The sequence below is a fragment of the Vanessa atalanta genome, chromosome 11 (assembly GCF_905147765.1).
Source record: "Vanessa atalanta chromosome 11, ilVanAtal1.2, whole genome shotgun sequence".
NCBI lineage: Eukaryota > Metazoa > Arthropoda > Insecta > Lepidoptera > Nymphalidae > Vanessa > Vanessa atalanta.
Genome location: NC_061881.1, coordinates 5,796,303 through 5,818,187, shown reverse-complemented (window position 1 = coordinate 5,818,187; position 21,885 = coordinate 5,796,303). Strand labels below are relative to the sequence as shown.

Genomic DNA, 21,885 nt, shown 5'->3' with positions numbered 1-21,885 from the left:
TGTTCTTAGCTATTTTTCATTTAATAATACATTTATCCTTAATCGCGACTATTTTAAACTCTGTGAATTGTAATATTAAAGAAATTTTGAGAAATAATCTTTACGAAAATTCTGGATCAAATATTTATTTTAAAAATCGACAACAATACAAATCAAGATTAATTTATTTACTAAAACTTAAAATGTATTTTATAGAAATAGAACCAAACTTACACTCAAATTTAAAAATATTGTGCAAAATATACGATGGCTTGTGTACTAGCATTCGTCTATTACAGAAGTGTCACGGGATGGAGGTAAATCAATTTAAACTTTCTAATTCAAAATCATTCAATTCAATTCTTAGTTTTATGACTTTTAGTTATCCCGACTGATTATTTCGCCAATGACACGTAGGATACAATATCATGAATTGTTCACTTTTACGATAGTATTTAGCAAATGTTAATCAGCGCAGAATTGCTATTTACAAACCAACGAGTTTGTTATAATTGTTAGTAGTTTTTTTTTTGTTATTAAAATATGAAGAACTCACGAAACTTCTTTTTATAAGTGACCGATCCCTTGTTATTCAACTGAATAATTGTTTGATCTTATTTATCTCTAACGCTAATATGTTTCAGGTTTTTCTTACGATTTGGGTGATGTTTACAAGCGCGGTTACAACAATAACCTTGATTTCTAATAACGAGGTAAGAAGTTATAGTTATATTAGTTCTAATATACTAATTCTTAAATTAATTTAAATAATCCACGTTGTCATTCATGTTAAAATCAGGAGACCTCCACAAGACACTGCACCCACTAACTAACTAAAGTACTAACTCGCTTGTCCAGCATAGTGGGAATGGGCTTAAGCTCTCTCTCCATCATATAAATATACCTATATATACATCTTTAAATTTGTATTATGATTATTTTAACTATCTTTTAGTAGTTCAATAAAAACTTCTTATGATATAAAATTTCTCAACTTTTTAACCTTGAAAAATATATTTTACACAATAGTTTTAATTTAACTTCAATAAGGTGGACATTTTTATTCCAGACTGATCACCCTTGGCTAGAAGTGTTGCGAGGCGTTCAAGTATATGTTTGGTTTGTTGTAGCATGTTATCTAGACGAACAAATAAATCAAGAAGTTGAAATCGTTGAATTATATTTTATTAAATATTTGATCGATTTTAAATGCAGTACGTGTTAAAAAAATATTTTAATAAGTAAGTTATTGTTAAATTATTATTAAGGCCCTTTAAATGTTTAATTTTGCAGATCATGTTAAAAGGGAAGTCCTGCAGACGTTTAAATTAATTGTAAGCAATAACCGTTTGCAGTTCAAGGCTTTTAATCTCTATCGTCTCAACTTTGCCACAATACTTGGCACTATCGTGTCCGTTATTACTTACAGCGTCATATCTATGCAATTTTTCTAATTTATTTTAACTATGGTTATTATGAATGTTTTACAAAAAATGTTATTACTTTAATGTTTTAATTATAACACGTGTTTAATTTTTTATAATTTCATGAAAATGATGTCTTAAATTAATTTACTATTTTGTAATGATATTGGAAGCTTCTTGCATTAAAATGTGCAAAACTTTTGTTATGTTTAAGGTATTAAGCATTTTATCTCACAAATTTATGTCATTGAAATTTTTAAATAATAAATTGCAAGAAAATTCGTACCTATAATCGAGATATTTCGATGGTAAATCCAAAAAATTCAATTTTTGCGTTGAAGAAGTGTGTTCCAAATAATAATTTCGTGCAGGGGTACGGTATAATCGATCGAAACTTATGCACAATAATTTATAGATCAATGTTCATAAAAAGTATTTATCTATTTAGTATTTTTATACGATTCCAATATATAAATTTAGTAGTTCTTCAGACACCAACAACTTGGGAACAGTTACTTAACACAGATTAAAAAAAAATAAAAGATTAAATCAATACTACCTTACATTTTGGTTTAGATAAAACAATTTTGATTTGTGAGTGCTCGATCGCCAACGATTTCAAACATCGAGCTCATAAAGTATTTTTATTAAGCCTTAGGGATTTTCTGGGTCTTATTATTATGCCTTTGATCGTGTACGACATAAAAATCAGGAAATTATACCACTATAGAATGTGAAAATGTGCTCTCGGCCTTTTGATTTCTTGCCGCAAGACCGCAACAATATAATTTAGAGGGTCGACATAAAATGAAAATCTTTCTCTCAAGCATCCATACATGGACCCCCTATTTATTTTTCATATACATACATTTTATGATATACGCGTACATTACTTATTAATACAGATACCGTACCTATATGGAAAGGAAAGACGGTACTGTTTATAAGTAATGATTATACATATATATCAAAAGCAAGTCAAACGCCTTTGATAAATTGAGGAAACAATTGTAAAAATAGGTGTTTTACGGTCTGTTCAATATTTGTCGATGTTTTAAACTAAAAATTGCATTATAAGTTAGGAGACCAGATCAAAAACCAAAATTATTTTTTGGGTTTCAAATGTTTTTGTTTAATTGTCATTGTTAAAAAATATTGATTAAATAAATAATTTATTTGTTCTGACTTTTTTATTTGATGTACATATTTATATACATATAAACAAATTTTATTTGATATACATTTGTCACTGTTATAAATTAATATATGCAGCTTTATGTACAGTAGAATTAAATGTTACTTAAAAATCAAGTTTACAGGTACTTGACTTTTATTTCAATATTTATTTCAATTTCAATAGTAATAAAGTATTGTTTTTAAAATGTATTTACTCACAATAAGATACACAAGTTTGGTAATGTCCAAGTAAGTTGTATGAATATGTTACAAAATAAAATATGTCACAAGTAAGTGGTATTCATCGAAGAAGTCAGTTTTAAAGTGAATTTGACCGTTGCTGTGAAGGAAATAGTAAATACCTACTGTAAATTATTACTTAGCCCAGAAAAATGTGAAAGAGATAAAACAATACATCATACCGTATCAACAGAACTGATCAGATTAACAAAACTGATAAATTGAAAATACGTAAATAATTATTTGCTATCTTTCGAGACTGTAAAAAAATCCATCTCCGTTAATTTAACAAAGTATCATAAATATAGAAAGCTGGATAGAGAGCTGGAAGTATAAAATGAGTTTTTGAAAAGCTGCATTACAATACTGTTTTACATAATATCACAGATTAAAAATATAATATAATTTCTATTGATATTGCAATTGACGTGATTGAAGTTACAAAATACAAATCTGGACTGATAATAATTATTTGATAAGATGTTCGGCGAAATTCTTTGTAAATTAAATTAATAAGTACTTAAATCAAAACTTTTTAAAATTTATTGTTAGCAGATAGTAACATTTTAATATGATTTCCTTTTTTTCTATAAAAAATATATCCCTTTTTAATTAACTTTTTAATGAATCCATTATATTTATAAGCATAGTATTGAATTTTTCTCATTTAGAAAACAAAAATTAAATGGTTTGAATGTGTAAGAAATACTTGTTAATAAAAAAATGTGCTATTTATCGAAAACATAAAACAGGTCATATATTAAATTAAAGAAGTTAAAAAATTTTAATCAATATTTTAAATTTAAATGATTAAATTCGAAGTGAGTGTGCTATATCTAATGAATGAAACCACGATAAATATTTTAAGACTAATTTTATTATAGTTATTTACAAAAATATTCCTACAATTATTTAATAAGAAAACGTGACTTGAATAATATTCGAATGTTTTTGAAGACAAAATATGATGATTAAATATTACAAATACAATACGTATTTATTACAACATTATCTAGTTATAATTTAATTTCTAAAATCAAAACACTTATATTAAAACAAATCACAAATTAAGGATTAGTCGAATCATGTCATAAATTTTAAGCTTAAAATTTAGAAGATTCGATTATAATTCTTATCCATTGTCAATCGCCAAAATTCGAAAGGAAAATGGTTATTATAATAAAATCGTTAACATTATATGAGATTCCAATGCGCTATCATCATATTCTGTAACTTTTTACTTGAAGCATGGGTCTTGGCGGGTTTGCGGCGTCATTTGATTTGGGTATGCAGTCCTGAGCGTTGAGACAGACATGAAGCAAGCACTAGGCTGGAACTGCGGAGGCGTTGCCGGTGGGCCAAAACATGGTCCCATGTTGTAGGCACGACGAGGTCCATATGTATTCTCTAGTGGCGCTGAATATCTTCTGTGTGGGACGCCACATGTCATCATTGGGTTGTTCACTGGGCGCTGCATTCTGTAATAAGAAAATAATAATTATAAAACTGCTAACTAAAACTTCTGCTAACTATATAAGTATATTAATTTTTAATCGAGAAAGTATCAACAATAAAATGTGAAAATGAGTTGTGGTATATAAATACTTACTTGTATAATATATAACTGGGTTAAAGTAGTGTAATAACAAAGATTTATGACAGAAAGTCAAACAAGCGATGTACAGTTATTAGCAAATCACCAATCTGTTTATGAAGAATCTAAATCGACGGCGGTATTTATACTGATTCTTTATCAGTTTTTTTTATTATCTGATGGTCAATTTCCTTCTTAGTTTTATTTTTAGGTATAGCAATTCTATATATGGAAATTATTTTAGTCGATAACATCACTTGTTCTAAAAATAAAATAAAGTTTTGATATCAAAAATAAAATAATATCGAAATGTGATTGGTTAACAAAATACGGTTCCAAAATTTTCGTCAAATAATATCTGCTAATCCAGATTTATTTAAAGAGGACTAGCTGAACCTGCGGCTGTATCCACGCGAAATTTATTAAACACAAATTTCCAAACCCCGTTTTACCCCTTTTGGTGTGGAATTTCATAAAATCCGTCCTTAGCGGGTATACCCTATACGAAACCTACCTGCCAAATTTCAAGTTTGTACGTGTTATAGTTTCTGAGATTTCGTGATTAATCAGTGAGTGGTATTTCGCCTTTATATATTTACACTTTGATCGAATTTGTCGCATTGCAGTATCATTGATTGTAAGGTGACAAGCGTGAAATCTTTTGCTCTGTGATAAGTACAAAATAGCAACATTTATTTGGTCATCTGATATTTGCATTTCACCATCTAAAACATTTATTTGCATAATTGTCTGCAATTTAATATAAGCGGGGCAATGCATGAGAAATATATCGACAGACGGTCATATCAAAATGATAAAGAATCATCCTTTCTCAACATGAAACCTTATCAAAACCACGTAAAGAATGAGTGAACCAAGCAAACCAAATGCTCGAAACCATTCTCTATTAATTGGGTTATAAATCAATAAGTTTTATGATTACTATTCCTTTTTTTAAATAACGTTTTATAACGCGATAGTGCGGATTATATTAAATCTTATTATATTTGTCTGATAATAATGTAATTGAAACCAAGTGATATTAATACTTTTATTTATTTTTGCAAAAAGCTAAAAAGCAATAAAAATTACTCTAAAATAAATATTTTGGATTGTTAAAAATATTTATATTTTTGCAAATTAGCATTGTTTAAGATTATATCCATACATTATTGAGTAATGCTGTATGAATTAGCCATACCTCTCAACAGTGCGATAGTCAAACTAAATAAAATGTTTTTAAAAGATGAAATCAAATACTGTTGCAAAAAAGAAATCTACTTTCAAGCATACCTAACACCTCTTGAAACACATTCCGAATCAATCCGACGAAGGATATCGTCTGAATCTACGACTTGTAATGCAAAATCAAAATCAAATCAAACATTTATATTGCACATAAATAACATATTTAGAATTTTTGAAATAAATATGGTGTCAAAACGTAATGCCGTTTGGTGTTAAAACGTAAAGGTCCACTATAATACAAAGAAAAAAACAAAAACATATGAAAAAGACAAAATGCGCTAAGAAAACAATAAAAAAAACTCAACTACTACTTAACTGTGTCTTGGATACTATTTTCTTGGTGGTAGATCCTAGTAAGCCCGTCTGGATAGGTTCTATCCACTCATCATTTATTCTACGCCTAAGCAGGAATTCAACCTCACAATTCGTGTTCCAAGTTAAGGTTGAACATAAGGAATGATTAAAATTTCTCACGGGGCCAATGTTTATAGACTGTAATGACCACTTACCATCTGAAAGATTATTTGCTAATCCACCTACTTATGTTCTAATTAGATCGAAAAAATAATCATAAGAAGTTGACACTTCCGTACTTTAACAAACACGTAAACCGTTGGTCCTGTGCCTTCTTCAGTCGTGTTAGATTGTCGTTCCATTAAATTATTAATAAATCGCTTAAGAGTTTATCGTCATCGGTTTAAATACAGTTGCAGATGAAATATATCAATTCAAAAATAATAATAATATAAAAATATTTATTAACTTTGAATTAACAAAATGTATTTAAATGAACATATCGATGTATTTTGTAATGTTAATGTCAATATTACTCACTTTACACCACAAACATAAAATACAGAAATCTTAGGAAACATTTTATTTTATAAAATAATACTAAATATAAAAACAAAAATACATAAAAATATTTCATGTGTTGTACAATAGGCGGACTAATTACTAATTACCATCTCTTCCGGACAACCAAATCAATCACTACAAAAAAAAATGCAATTTATTTAAATCAAATAATTATTAAGATGATCAAATATACTGCAAACGAAGTCAGTTAAGTATGAAAATAAAGTAAGTAACCCTTAATTTTTATATCGTTAGGAATATATCATATCAATAAAAATAAGTAAAGTTATCTATGTCTAAATCTTATTGATTTTGTTGAAACTATGTAGGGTCTACTTCGGATGAGTCTGTACTAATAATTAGTTAAACAAGATTCAAGAACTCAATAATGATAATTAATACGTGTATTTGAAAACTTGACTATATGTATATAACATAGTATAATATAACAAAACTTTTGTTCAAAAATGTACTCATGTATGTATATGATGAGATATTTTAAAAGAACCGGTACAGTTGCTAACTACTCGTTGAAAAATGGTATTTCTCTTTTTTCTAGACTACTCTGCTATCTATTCATAGTGAACGAGGTCAAGCCTATAGGAGAGATGCCTTTTCAAATATTTTTGAGTACACGGCGATGTACGTAGTAAAAGATAAAATATACATAAAATAAATATATTATTTAAAATATTAAATTATATATGTAATAATGTATAACAATAAAATGAACAAATAATCAAAAACCTACTAAGCTTTCTTTATTGTCAGTTAACAATTGTATTAACGTATAATATTATGGATTTATACATTTAAATAGTACTTTCCTAAAGAATTAATTAAAACGATTTAATCAAAGAGTTACCTTTTGAAGTAAAATCTACTGTGTATCAAGTTATCATTTCCTCACAAAATACTTTTAACAGCATAATAATTAATCAACTGTTTTACTTATTTGCATTTCATAGAGCTCGGTTTGTGTGACTGCTCATTTATTTTGTGCAAAAAAAATTATTCTGCTAAAAATAGCAGCTAATTTTAAAATCGGCCCATAAAATACTGTACCTAACAGAGATTTGAATTTGGAAAGACTACAATTTTTTGAAGCAAAGCGTTTATTTTTCGGTCTCTGATGACGTCACGCGAGTCATTTATAGCGTCCATAATGCAAGCAGCATCGTTTTAAAACTGTAGCTAGAAATATAAATGATCATTTAATATGAACCTTACTTTGTCTTTGCGTGTTTGCATTGGTCTGAATGACGTACGGGCCAAATGTTTTTCAAACAAATACTCGTAAACTAGTGAAAAAAACTGATATTTGTGCGAGATAATTACCGATGAAATGGAACGTCTTCGTTAACTTCATCTTTATAGACCTACCGTTTATATTCTATCATTGACATATACTTCATAGGCTCCTATTGAAGAGTTTCGCATATTAATGGACAGAATGACTTAACACCTGCACTTTTAAACATAAAGTGAAATAGGTGGTGGCAACTAGGCGTGGGTGGGTGTACTCCAACACGCTTGGACGGGCGGCTTATGGTATCTAGAGTACTTTAAGTCTGTGATATAGAACTCAAATATTCATATTATGTTTTATATAAAATATTAAAACAATACAAAAAGTGATTCAATTTAATTATAAGTAAAAATAAAACACATAGTTTATAAAAATAAATTTAATGCGATTATAATAAAATATGAATACATTTCTATCTATAAAGGGTTTTTTGAATGGGCGCTACTAGCCTCTTTGTGTATGAGATCCTTATCTTTGGTATCTTCAGTGCTTTTATCGATAACCGTTAAAGGTATATTTTTTTCTTGTTGTATACTACTATCTGGTTGTATATTTTGCAGTCTTCTTGTTATTAAATATGAAAAGAGTTGTAATAAAGCTAAAATGATGCCCGGAATGAGCCAAGCGTCTGATAGAGTCGACACAGTTCTTGCATAGAGCAATGAATACAGGGGCGATGAAAGGGTTTGCGTCGCCGATTCTAGTGCACCTAGTATGCCGTAGATTTTACCTGGAACAAAATATATTTATTTTAAATAATTTATCTAAGTTTTGCGTCATGTTCTAAAATAGTATATCTAGATGTTTTGTCAGATTTGACAAAGATATGTTTGTGATTGCCAAGATAATAGACATGGTGTAGAGAATATTCCACCGACGTCAAAGAAAATGATTGAATTATTTCACCACATAACAATATATCTTTGTATTATGTTGTCTACTTGTAAACATAACCAGATTTATTATTTAACACAATTTGATTTTTTGGTATTAATATATTATATTTATAACAAAACATAAATACATAACATAATAATAGCATGAGCATTCTTGCCACCATTCAACGCAGACATGATTTATACAGTAACTATTTTTAAAATTTTATTTTATATAGTTAAGGACTTAATGTTAATAATTCTTATATAAATAAAAGTTATAAGTTTTATAATACCATAATTTAAAAATATTACACATTACACACACACAAACACATTAACTAATTCATTCATAATTTTAATAGATATTTTTGAGACGAATTATAGTCAGTGGATAGATACGTGGATCTCCACTCAAGCGAAGATAGGATAAACTTTAAATAAGGGCAAGTCAATTCGTAAGTTTAATAAATTTCCTGTTTGCTGGTAAAAGAAAACATTGTGAGAATGTCAGATGAAATTCTGTCACATACATATATATCCCACAAGTCACTGGTACTGGCTTTGTGGAACACATTAATGGAACATTTCAGGTATTTTTAGTTATTTTACTTGAATCTAAATAAAATTAGTCTTTAATTTTAAATGAAAGTTAATATAATGTAAAGTTGCTCTTTTCCTAATCATTTTGCAATTTGCAACAATCATATTTTGCGTATTAATAGAGGCATTAACATTTTATCATAAAATCACAAGTGTACTTCAAATTAATAATAAGTCATAATTGATCAATTCATATTCAGAAATATAGGTACACTCACACAAAGGTAAACCAGATAGTGAGAACGATACTATCGGTTATAAATTTAAATATATTTTCTACAAAATCTTATTCAATAATATCAGTAGATAATGAAGATATCATCGGCGATACAATCAGTAATTGAAAATATAGTTATAAATAAATAATAACGATGATGAATTTTTAGTAATAAGCTCACTGAAAACAATGTTGGTGATTTCATATAAAATTCGACGAAATTTAATATTATGTAATCTATATAAGTAGTTGGGGGTTAGTTGGCGACCAAAAATACTTTATGATGCGTTCGTGTAGGCCGATCTTATCTACAGTGATAAAACCGTACTACAGAAATAGTGAGGATCACATCTGGCAGTATGATAGCACATAGCATGAAAATTTGTTAATAATAATTATTATTGCAAACATGAGTTTGCCTTTGTGGTTGATGCCTCGAGTCTCGAGAAAATGGAGAAAATCGAAGTGACAAACATTAGGGGCTCTACAAAAGTAAATGATCAGCAACAATCACAGAATATGATCAACCACAGAAAATAGTCTCCCAGAAACTTCGTTATCGATTATGATTGCTTCTAAAATATTGTTATTCTTTAACTTTTTGCTGATTTTTTGCTTATAATAATGTTAGTAAAATCAGATATGTTTATTCAAGCAGGCTCTTGCGAACTCTTTCAAATACGACTTTACGTGATTAAATTTAATTAAAAACTAACACCGGTTCGGAATGTTGATTCTACCGAGAAGAAGCGGCATGAAAATCTGTACAGTAAGTACTGAGTTAAAAGCTAAAGCTAGAAGTATTTAAAGAATTCATGAACATCAGTTTGACTGGTGATTTTCCTAAGATCCGTTTAAGATCCGTTTAACGACATTTTTAGAACAACTATATCACTTCAGAGTGTTATATATTACACGTAAGATTAATAATATCGATAATCGATAAGTGAAAAAAGTATAGTCTATTTTATATAGCGATAAAAATTCTTATTAAAATACGTTGTAACATACATTTCTTTTAAATTCGTTGCGGAAAAAATACACACAAAATGACATCCATGACATATATCGTCATGACGATTCTCATTTTGCACAGCATTTTAATGTACTCTGATTTTAGGTATTATTAGTTAAAATAATTAAAACTCTTTGGAACATTTCTTAAATACCACAAGTTCAAAATTAGTCAAGATTGGATCATAAGAAGATATACAAAAGAGAGATTAACACCATGAGATGTTGAATTTTATAAAAGAAACATATTGTCCTGAAGAAGAAACATTACATAGTTGTGGTACTTATAAAAAAACACTGAAGCATATTATAATAATACGTAAAACATCATAAATTCTCTATAAAAGATAATCATATTATTTTTAGAGTATGTACCGTATCAGACACTAAGTGCGCAATTATTAGCGTTGGGCGTTATCACTTAAAGCGGAGAATACATAATATTACTGCACACTCTAAACAACTCTTATTATATTGACTGCTTCAATACGTACTACGTACTTACTACTACGTACTACAAACAGTATATATTTTTTTTTCATCCAAGTTCAGTACAGGGAGAAAAATTCAATAAGATTTTATTACATTAAAAAAATATACCTATATTGGATGAGATTATATAAAAAGTGAAAATTTTAGATTTTTTACTTTAGATATTATAAGTCTATACACCCGAGTTATCATAGATAGCTTAGTATATATAAAAAATAAAAATAATAATCAAAGTATATTCTAATGTAATAAATATAGTATAAACAATTAATTATATTGATCGACTTCTAAGATGACGAATCAGCGACTTCAGATTATTCCTTTAATTGTAAAAAAAAACTTCTGAAACCAGTGATCAAAAGGGGTTGACCACATCAAAGTTCAACTCCTTCCCAATCATATATACTATGGTTTTGCATAGAATTTTGGTTGGTTATATACTCCAGTTACATTATAAAACTATCAGTCTTTTTATAAACGTCCGCTTATTTCTGTCGTTCTGCTTTATGCCTGTCTAAAACTGTTTACATTCAGCGCCGCAAAAGAGGCCACAAAGCCACGTTTTTGTAATGGCCTTTGCATTTGTAAATGTGATACCGTGATGTTGGCGGCCAGGAGCACCGCAATTCTTATAAATGTTCTAGTATTTATATTCAGATAAGAACCACGTGAGTTCAACATACATATCCTAATAATTGTACTATTTGAGGACGTAGCCCATTGTGTGAAGTGTAAACCCAAATGTTTGTAACAGGAGAGGATGATCTTGATAAACGCGTTTATCCTACATCTTGTACATATCTGAGAAATTTAAACTTCTACAACTTGATTTTAAATATTATTACTACAAACACAGACAGACAGAGTAAAGCAATTATGTTTTATACTATTTACAGATAGATAAAATTAATTTAATAACAGAAGTTATACCCATAACAATCAAATGCTTGTTCATTGAAAAATAATCCGCACAATTATGATTTATTTTTAGATCAGTGTTAATATATCAATGAGGGAAATAACGTCATGTATAATTTTAAATATCTACATTAATAATGATACGCGTTTCTATAGATTGAAATGACGAAAAATCATAATATTCAAAAATAGAAATTCAGTAATAAAAGCCATTTTTAAAGATTGCATTAACTATCGGGAATTTTGATTGCGAAAGGAATGAAACATTAGTGTAGTATTAAGAAAATTATACCTATTTATGTATTAATATTATAGCATCAATTTGCATTTTTTTTTTATTTAGTTATTATATGTTAAATAGCAAGCTCGTCTTGTTTACTACCCACTCATCACATATTCTATCGTCTAACAGAAATATTTCATGTCTAATAAGAATGGATGAATGAACGAATGAATCTAAAACGGTGAGGCGCAACTAGTAATTAATATTGTTAATTTGTCATAAAACACAGACGAATTAATGCAATGGCTAATTCTTTGTTATTGGATATGCAATTGTTCTACTTCTTCCTCGACATTTATAATTAATGTGATGTATGAAAAACTGCCTTAAAAATTATTTAATTAAAATTGTAGGACCCAATTTAAATAACAAAAAATAGAATTGTAATAATAAAATGACTATTTTTGTTCGTGCCTTTTCCAATATACGTGACATCAGTATACAAGTGTAAGGTGATTAAATATCTTTGAATTTATTTTAAGGGTTTGGGAGCGTTTTGTTATTTTATTTTAAGCGACATTACCTTGTTCTGTAGGCAATATCTGTTTGTTCAGTAACGGTCGCTGCACAACCTGCGAGCCTTGAGATATGATTCCGATTCCAGGAACTGAAAGAAATAATCGAATTGAATTTTTTAACTAATAACAGTAATTTCATAAAATACGATCTGTTAAAAATACATTACGAATTTTTAACGTAAATATATTTTGTATAATTATTAGAAAATATGTACACTAAGGGTCAAACATACGATACGACGTCGCATCTTGGCTCGTTTCGACTCGTGTTGAGAAGACATACGAAGAGCATCGTAAAAAATTACAACACGAAGTTGCAACCTACTACGATGATAACTCAAGCACGTGACAACTCATTGTGCCACTTGTGACAATTTTGAAATATTTAGTGACAACATAACATCTTCTGGTATACCAATAGCTCGAAATAACAATAGCTACAAAGTTTCTTAAAAGTAAGGAGAATTTTGCCCAGCCGTAGGAAATAAACTGGCTGTAACTTTTATATTCAATAATTCTCTTACTTAAATAAATAAATCTAATGTGTAAATGGAAATAGGTAAATGAAATTATTGCACCCTATAAACTATCTATAAATAAATACGTTTTAGAAAATATTCATAGTGGTGCGTGTGTGAGCCTGTTTATATATATATATATATATATATAATAGCTATTATATAGATAAATAGAAAGAAGGATTTTTTCAAAATGAATACCAAGATATTTTAACCACTTATATGAAATACTTACTCAGAAAAACAAACAAAGTAGTTGTAGCTGCAATAAGAGAGCATGTGGCGAGCATGTAAGACACGCAGCTCAGGATACCAACCATCTCGTCGGATAAACGGAGACGACGCTTCAGAACATTGAGTATAAGTAAGGTTCCTATTAAAGAAATACCAAATATTAGGCAGACAAGTAAGCAATTCTTCGCCTATAAACATTGGAACAGACGTAGGAACCATAAGCCATTCAATATATTGTCGGCAAACTTGGCTCTTCAAAGAACAAAGCGTTTCGATTAAATTTAAATATTTATACACCTATAATTTATTATTTCGTTATTGAAGCAAAATCACATTTATATAAAATATCAGCACAGTAGTAATATTTTTTTAATTCATCTTTTACGCGAGTGCGATTTATTGACAAAAATTAACCGCTTAATAATGGTATTTTTTTTTTTGTTTTTTCTTAAGCTCTTGTTATCAGAACAGCGGAAGTTACGTTAAAATGCAAACGGTAATTCAATCTAAACGTTGTTTTACTAAATACTATGAAAAAGAAACATATAGTTTGAAAATTTTACGTTATAAAATAATATTTTATAAACTAAATTATTTATACAAACTTCTTGATATTAATTGATAAAATATTAATTAATTTATTTATTTAATTAATTTCATTAATTAATTTATTTATTTATTTCAGGATAACAACAGCATATTATAAAAAATATAAACATAAAATACAGTATACAGAGAATAAAGTCAATTACTGTTTTCTATTGAATTATGCAAACTTAATATTACTTAATAGAAGTAGCAACACAGAGTTTTGATAGATAACATGTAAATATAATAACAAAACATGCATGCATGCATGCATGCATTAGCAGCCCGTAAATGTCCCACTGCTGGGATAAAGGCCTCCTCTCCCTTTGAGGAGAAGGTTTTTGGAGCATATTCCACCACGCTGCTCCAATGCGGGTTGGCGGAATACACATGTGGCAGAATTTCGTTGAAATTAGACACATGCAGCTTTCCTCACGATGTTTTTCTTCACCGCCGAGCACGAGATGAATTATAAACACAAATTAAGCACATGAAATTTCAGTGGTGCCTGCCTGGGTTTGAACCCGAAATCATCAGTTAAGATGCACGCGTTCTAACCACTGGGCCATCTCGGCTCTTAATAACAAAACATTGAATTAAAAATAACAAAATTAATAAACATAAACAAAAAATAACATTAAATAATATTTTTGCCAGTCAACCCACAAAGGGAAAGTTTTTAAAGTAATTTCTCATAAATTGACATGAGACCGACACAAAAATTTACTCACTTCGTCAACACCACACAAACAAGGTGTTATTGCAATTTCGTCGCTATCCGAAAACCTATGATCCAGTGGCTTTACTACTGACATTACTAATTCGCGATTCCAATTCAACCAAGAAAGAAATAAACTAGAAATTTCGGTAAGTGTTTATATTTCTATTGAAATTTTAAAACCAGTAGCAATCGAATCGAAAATTTATCCTGCGTTCATTTACGGTACTAACATGCTATGCAATGCTAAAAACCACGATCATCGGTCATGATATCGGATTAGTGTTTGAAAAGACGAATCCCATTTTATATATAACGCGAATTTATCTCCATAATCACATTCACATTGACAAAATAAAAATAGAGTTGTTACTACTACCTCATTAAAAATGTTCAAGTGAGATTGATTTTAAACTGGCTTACATATTCAACTAAAAACTAGAAAATTTCAGCCAGAAACCAGAAAATTTTACCTTACATTATATTCAAGTAGGTTTTATTCCTTTTTTTTTAAATAACCTAGACTAAGGTTAGGGTCTATCAATCTTCGATCCTCTCTATCACATCCATAGAACGTCACAGCAAATAATGCACAATGAATCTCTAGTTAGTTAGGTTAGGTTAGGTTTTTTAAATTATTTAAAATTAAGAGGATAATTTTAATTAATTTTACGTCATTTAAAATTTGTCTATGTAAAGTTATTAGTGAAGTAAGATTGTACTCTAAGATTATTTATAAAGAGTTATATGTACTTACCAATAAAACTAATTGTATTTCTGTAAGCGAGGAACGATCCGAACATAACATCATCCCAGTGGAACTTGTATCTGTAGTACATGTACGCCAAGAGTACCTCCGCTAAAACATAAAATGAATTGATCGTGAACAAATACTATTGCATCAAATATATAGTAACATCATATTTATTCGGTATAAAAAAATATTCCGCTAAATGCAAGGGAAAATGATTTAAACTAGAATTTCGATGTCGAGGAAATATTTACTATTTTTTTTTTTATTTCTTTAATAGCTGGTTTTAATATTACGATGGCGTTTTTGAGTTCAATAAAAAAAAAAAACAAATGTGTCCTCGATTACACGAATTTAAAGATTATATTCGATATTATTTATGCATAATAAAGCTTACGGAAGCATACAGGAAGATGTGAAATTATCAATGTTAACCATCAAAATTAACAAGTTATTTAGTTTTTAAAACATAATTATAATAATAATCATATGAATCTTCTATCTAAAATCTAGATCAGATTATATAACAGTTATGTAAAGTGGAAACAAATAACTGGTAAAAAATAATATTGTATTTGGATGTAGTCAGTATATTGTTAATATACTCTCGTAGGTAATTAAAATCTTTTTATCAAAAATAATTAAGGAACACATAGAGTTAAAAATTATTGTTAAAACTCTAGTAGTAAAACTCTACTTAATTCCTTTAAAACGTCGTTAGTAAATAATAGCTGTAGATTTAATCAGCAAAAACAAACACAAAACTCACCGTAGATTGGGATCGTAAAATATCAGTAAGATACATGCAAAATTGACAATAATAATTATAATATTTAAAGGATACACGCATCAAAATTGCGTATCACCGTAGGACAATTGTCAACATTTCACGAGTGAGAGAAGTTAAGTTAAGTGAGTTCTTACACAATACAAACACAAATAATTGCTTTAAACAAACATAATTTTTCCGTAGCTGATCGCTTTACTTACTGTTTATGGTTTTTCGCTTTACAGAGGTATTACAAAAACGAAATAAATTAGTGATTCAATTATATAAAACGATTCTATCCATGAAAATTTTAGTGAGCGTGCGTAGTTGATATATTTTGATGATTTAATAATCGGGATTGAGTTATAATTTGACGAGTTCACACACTAAAATATACCCATACAAAGATTAGAAATATTATTGATATAAAGATAAATAATTTAGAAACAATACTTAAACAATACAAGGATTATCAATTTGAAATATATTACCAGAGAGTAATACCCTGTCTCCAAGCCCCACTATAAGCATAAGAAGGATAATGATTCTCTTGTTGCCTTCTCGTTTTCTTAAAAGGCATTGTACTGCATTCAAAGGAAGTCGCCAGTTGAACACAGATACTTGGTTATCACGATTAACATTAACGTCTTTGACCATTATGATTACATAAATCAGGGATGCTAGCTGTGAACAAAATATTAGATTTTTAATGAAAAAGAAATTCCGACAAACATTAAAATGGTTGTATTGACGATGTATTTGATATTATTGTCATTGTCTCTAAGTACCACTACTATATGAAATTTAATACTATTTAAGTTTAACGTCCTCAATGTACTATGTGCTGTTTTTATTTAAAACTACTGTATTATTATTATTTAAACACTAACAAAACACATAAACAAAGAGCTTTGCTAAATTAACTAATTAACTAAACATAATCTTATTCTACATATTTTTTGTAAGAGTATTTTTTTATTATTGTATTTTTATTGAATAATCTATGTAACTTATGTTCGAAAGAGAGTAACTACTGCATTTCTTGTAGGTTCTTCTCATTAGAATCTACATTCCGAACCGATGGTAGCTTTAGATTTAATTTAATCATGTAAACTGACGACTTAAAAGTACTCCCAAGAATCTTCTTGAATTTCCTTTTTGCTTATAACAATTTACTATGAAATGTGTAATATTTTTGTGTTTACTTTGAAATCCACATAAACGTCCTGTGTATATATTTTTACTTCGACCGAAAACTACAACAACCATTTCAGTCAACCGTTACTACAAGTAGTCTTGTTTTCTGTAGATTTTTTTATGACACCGAAACGCCTCGCTTGCTTTGACAAAGCTTTTCATAGAGACAGTGCCAGCTCCGGTTCAGTTTTTTTACATCAATATCCTAATTATGAGGTTTTGTAATGGGAGTAGTATCAATAGATAATTTTCTAATGTAAATGTCCAAGTCAACAAAAACCAACAAAACATTTGATTCCAATTGAGTATACATAGTATAGTATAGCATAACGATTAGGTTGAGTAATTGAAGCAGTTACCTGCAGCAATAAAACAAGAGGGAACACACCGTAGAATCCAAGGTGTCGGTAGAGTTGAGGCCCGCTGACGGAACCTACCACATGAGCAATTTGTATAGCGGCTCGATGTGTTCCCATTGTACGAGTCACATCACGACCGCTAGCGTGACAAAGCTGTAAATAATGAATTTTGAATTAATTAACTTTATTTTGTAGATATGACGTCATTGATATAAAAACAAACGCACGACCAAAACTTTTAAACAAAGTCCTAAACTTTAGCCAAAAAGTAAAATTTATTTTTTATGTCAGATACTTATTTCGGATATTAATTTATTTAAAATTCTTATAATGTCGATTAAAAATAAAACGATATATAAAAAATTTGATAAAAATAACAAAATATGTATATGATTTGTTGATATAATCAAAAACTAAATACGTGTAGAATTTCTTTACCATACAGCGGCTACAACTTGGCATGTTAAATTTCCAGTGACGTCATGAAGTCTAAAACAGTAAGGATTCTCGCACGAATAATACTTTTGAAATAAAAATTTTAACAAATAATAACGACTTCGTTTCTTATATATTAATTTTAAAGCAGAATTTTATTGCAATATATTTAATTTTACAAATGAAGCAAAATTGTTTACAAAGATAATATTTAATAAAAGTCAAACAACGATATATTTAACAAAGAGTTGCTCTGTGCTTCTAATCAATACACTTATCAGCTAAATTAATTTAATATAGGTACGTTGAGATTATGAGTCATATAAACCATATTTTTACTTTATATGTACAATACACACTTTCGATACACAAATAAGAGACTAAGTGTGATAGGTTAAGAAGATTAATTTCGACACAAAAAGTAGGTAAGCGTAAAATGACAAGTATTTAAGATTCTATAATCTTTTGATTCCTCATAACATGTATATATCAGATATAAAGATGTATTTTAAAAGTTAAATAACGCAAAGCAATGTACACATATTTAATACGTGTATGAGTCAGAGCACGAGTATATACATACATACAACTACATCAACCCGAGGAGTGAGAAGAGGCAGTTTTAGTTATGAAACATTTTTATAATATATCTTTTAACAACTACGCTTTTGTTATTTGTTATTTTATGCTTTGCACTATTTATAATTTTACAGGTTACTTTGTAACGCTTATAATTTATGTTTAAAAAATAATTATAACTCACATCGCCTATGTGACTGAAGGACGCTGCTAATAATAAACCGAAATTGCCACCAAGTGATATGGGGATTTGAACAGCGTAAAGTACTTGTGTAGTATTAGCACCAGGGAATGTAAGCATTAAAATTACTCCTGTTGTCATGACGCACATTCCCAGTAAAGGTAAGACGAGTAACGGCTTCCTTCGTCCGCTGCAGTCGCTCCATGGACCAACAAATAACAAAACGATCGTGGAAATTAATAACCCCACGAAACTTCGACTCACGTTGATACCGGATACAACAACTTGACTTTCTGCCTGGAATTAAAAATTTAATATTGTACTTAATATATTTTGTACAAAAATATTACAATCATATCAGACGCATGTTATGTACTTGCAGTGTCCCCACGCTTAGTCACAATTTTTATATATCTTCAATAAATTCTTTGACATCCAAAAATGTCTATAAATGAATGACAAAGGCAAAACAGATCAGGACATTGTTCTCCTCTCTTTGTCAACCGATTTCATATTGGCATATTTTACATTTACATCTTTTCGCCCCAAATTTTAAATAATGATTATGTTCGATTTAATAGTAGTTCAACTAGCCGAACTACTATTAAATATAACTAGATATAGTCATCATTCACCGTAATAATTTTGGGTAAATATTGTACAGTAGCTTTTACGGGCTTTAGATTAATATTTAGGTCACTATGTAATATTTAAATAATATGGAATATTTTAAAATAATTCAAAGCTGTTGATTAAAGTCTAGTCTTATAATATAATTAATAGTAATGAATTATATTTCTCCCCTCTTTAAACAATAAGCCCATTTTAAATATAAATGATAATATAATCTATTGACTTATCTTTTTTTAACGATTTCAAGTCAACCTTGTACAAAGATGACTCGTTTAATTTATCACCTTAAATAGTAAGTAAACACAAACTCGATTATCAAATGTCCTTAGACATATGTGCTTTGTGTAATTGTGTCATTTAAACACTAGGAAATGGAGTATTTCCGCTACCGTATCCGTTTATGTGTATGGGTAAAAAACATTGAACTGATGATAATATTTATTATTGTCAGGCGTTTTACCTCAGCCGATCGGAACTCTTCTCCGACGCCTTTTTCACAGATCTCGATCGGGTAGCCCAAATCTACACTGCAAGCGGTTCGTAAGTAAAAGTTTTGAAGTGAGGTTTGACCGAGATTGATTGCTATCATAGCACCAACTAGCGCTGGTTCTAAAATGATTCGCCATTTGTGTGTTGTTTTGGGAACTTCTTCCTTCGGACATGTCGCTTCACTATTAAAATTTGTAGACCTGAAAATATATACTAATAGCAGGCATGTTTCATGATCATCTTCAGTTTTCATATACAAAGAGAATGAATTCGAGAATACAGTAACAATATTACAACATACCTTAATTTTTCTAACTCCTGGAGATCTAAAGAACTTTCAGTCATAATTTATTTTTTTATAAAAAAATATTATAAATATTGTACATTCCATTAATCACACACAATTTATTAGTATTAAACTAATATAGATTTCACATCACAGCTATCATTTCACGAGGCGTGTTACCATTAACGTGTTGCTTCGGCTAATGTCAAATGATAAGATAGTGTCAGTATGTTTGCATATTGGAAACAATAAGAACTGTTTAGTTAACGAATAACTCTTTGAATACGACTCGTTGTAGTACAAGAAAGATGCACTGGATATAACTGGTGAGATATTTGCTCAGCCAACCGAAGAAGCGGACTCAATTATAGCAATTGCCAATGATAGTAGGCATTCAACCGGTATAACATGTATGGATTGAGCCGTTGCGTTGCAGGTTATTGCGGCTATCAATGTAATTCACGCAGTGTCAAATGCTACTTTGTAGATTAAATCCAGCAAAAGCCTCATATTAGATATAAGCGTCTCTATAAACTACATATTTTATAATAATATATATTCATAGAGCTTATGAATGAAACACACTTGTGATAAACTAGTTCAATTAAAAAACTAAAAAATCTTTCTATAGTTCTTTAATGAGCACTATTATCGTTTTTAATATCTTTAAAAAGAAGGAGTGCTCTACCAAGATAACAAAATATCGGTCAATGTGGCTACAGCATTATACTAATCAAACTGAAAATGATTATTGTATATCTTCATGGCTCATATCATTTTAGATCGGATCCTACGTGAGTAATGTCACATAATTTGAAAGCTTGCGTTAAGCAAGTTGAAAATAAACAAACATCTTTATAAACAAGTAACAATATATTATCTAGATTACATTACACAGTTGTAAATTATTTATTTTAAATTTATTTATTTAGTTTAAATTGTAATTACATTGATTTATAATAATATTAAAATTATATATGTAAGAATTTTTTTAAGTTGGCTCATATTGTTAATGTGAATTTTTTTTTGTAACTTATATTTTCTAATTTGAGTCTCGATATGTTTACGGTTTTTTAATGCTCAGACTTAGTTAACTATAATAAAGGGATCTATTTGCGCGGTTTGTATGTAGCAATTAATAATGTTAGAGTCGAACGCAGTCAACGAACGACATTGTGAATTGCTCATCAGGTTTGAGTAATGTACTGCCTACATATTCAAACACCTTTGCAATATTTTCACGGCCGAAGCGTAGAGCTAGCTCTAAAATAAAACAGTTGAGAATCTCGTCCGGCGGTCGGCACGCGTGAACCGCCAACGTTACGCGTATGTTACGTTGTGTAGTTATCGCATCTGGATCTGATAATCGGGTGTGCGTCACTTTTGAAGATGTTTATTTA

At 29.1% G+C, this 21,885-nt stretch overlaps 1 protein-coding gene across 2 annotated transcripts; it reads right to left on the bottom strand.

Moving 5' to 3' along the window:
• Positions 1 to 8,202: 8,202 nt before the first annotated feature.
• LOC125067240 (proton-coupled folate transporter-like) lies at positions 8,203 to 20,901 on the bottom strand. Of its 2 annotated transcripts, XM_047675718.1 has the most exons (9): positions 20,501 to 20,901; positions 20,171 to 20,399; positions 19,081 to 19,374; positions 17,883 to 18,035; positions 16,818 to 17,010; positions 15,564 to 15,665; positions 13,502 to 13,639; positions 12,754 to 12,837; positions 8,203 to 8,558 (listed from the first exon to the last, which is right to left on the bottom strand). In XM_047675718.1, the coding sequence occupies exons 1-9, from the start codon at positions 20,542 to 20,544 to the stop codon at positions 8,245 to 8,247; spliced, it is 1,551 nt and encodes a 516-aa protein (XP_047531674.1). In that variant the 5' UTR covers positions 20,545 to 20,901; the 3' UTR covers positions 8,203 to 8,244. The 2 variants fall into 2 exon arrangements, with proteins under 2 accessions (XP_047531674.1, XP_047531675.1); XM_047675719.1 differs by lacking the exon at positions 16,818 to 17,010 and having other exon boundaries at positions 17,912 to 18,035.
• Between the last annotated feature and the right edge of the window lie 984 nt (positions 20,902 to 21,885).